Raw genomic sequence first — 1182 nt, forward strand, 5'->3', positions numbered from 1 at the left:
TTATCTTTCTTGCACAAATAGACCGGGATAGAAGATTTTTATGTTGTTCCTAAAGGAATAGAGGAGATTGTTAATGAAATTAAGTTTCGGTACAAAAATAAACCCATGTTTATTACAGAAAATGGTAAGGGTGTGTTTTCATATATGTTGAATTAATTATGTGTATGTTAATAGTCCTGCTAATAAATTTGTATTTTTTGAAGGTTATTCTTCACCCGATCTACACGAGAAACGAGTGAATGTTATTTTGAATGACACGAAACGAGTTAAATTCCACCAAGAATATCTTGAATTTTTAGCTAAATCCATAAGGTTTGTTCTAAAATCATTGGGTACTTTGGCTTTTTATATTTTTAAAGTAGCCCATTTTTCATCAAAATTCAAAGTCTACGTATCATTATTTATTGAATGCAATGTTTGTTGTTTTAATGATAGAGATGGAGCAGATGTACGTGGCTATTTTGTATGGTCGTTGATGGATAACTATGAATGGCTTAGCGGTTACAGTGTGAAGTTTGGGTTATACTATGTGGATCGTGAAACACAAACCCGAATACCAAAACTTTCTGCAATATGGTATAAGAATTTCTTATTAAACAAAACTTATCCTATCAATGTTAGAGCATATGCATAAATGATTTGATGCAAAAAGATTGTATGTTGGGTTCATATTGAAACTATCATAAGAATGTACTACTCGTTTATAATAAGTTAGCACTAAAATGGAACCAAATTTACTAATTCTCTTGTATGGTAAGATTATTTTCTTATGAGATTTAAGTTTCGTTATTGTGGTGGTTGTTGAATAAGTTGATAAGAAGGTTTACATGATTCAATTATGTTCATGTTATATTTATGCTTTTATTTCTTAAATGTTTAACAAGATTCTCACACTTAATTCTATTTATTTGCCACAATAAAAAGAGGGACCATTGATTGTTGTTGCTAAATTTGGTTTTATTTTTTAATCTATATTTTACACCCTTTTAAGGATTAACAAATTAGTATCTTTGTTATGCAGCCAATATTATGTGTCTAAACTTCCATAATATTTTTTAGTGTAAAAATTGTTGGTTAGTAAAGCTAGACCATTGGAAGTTAGTGTAACAGTCATTATGAAGGGTCACAATGGTTGAAGTCCAAACCAGTCTAATTTTATATATACTTTATGTATTTCGTTTG

The 1182-nt window shown here is 29.3% G+C and overlaps 1 protein-coding gene across 2 annotated transcripts in view; it reads left to right on the forward strand.

The window, feature by feature from the left end:
- Positions 1-741, forward strand: part of LOC145017150 (beta-glucosidase 18-like) — a 6385-nt gene extending 5644 nt beyond the window's left edge. For both annotated transcript variants that reach the window (XM_078975225.1, XM_078975226.1), the window contains 3 exons: positions 22-124; positions 204-312; positions 436-741. In XM_078975225.1, the coding sequence (XP_078831351.1) occupies positions 22-124; positions 204-312; positions 436-634 (411 nt within the window). In that variant the 3' untranslated portion in view covers positions 635-741. The remainder of the gene's footprint in view (positions 1-21; positions 125-203; positions 313-435) is intronic.
- The last annotated feature ends 441 nt before the right edge of the window (positions 742-1182 follow it).

The sequence above is a fragment of the Lactuca saligna genome, chromosome 9 (assembly GCF_052625555.1).
Source record: "Lactuca saligna cultivar CGN05327 chromosome 9, ASM5262555v1, whole genome shotgun sequence".
Lineage (NCBI taxonomy): Eukaryota > Viridiplantae > Streptophyta > Magnoliopsida > Asterales > Asteraceae > Lactuca > Lactuca saligna.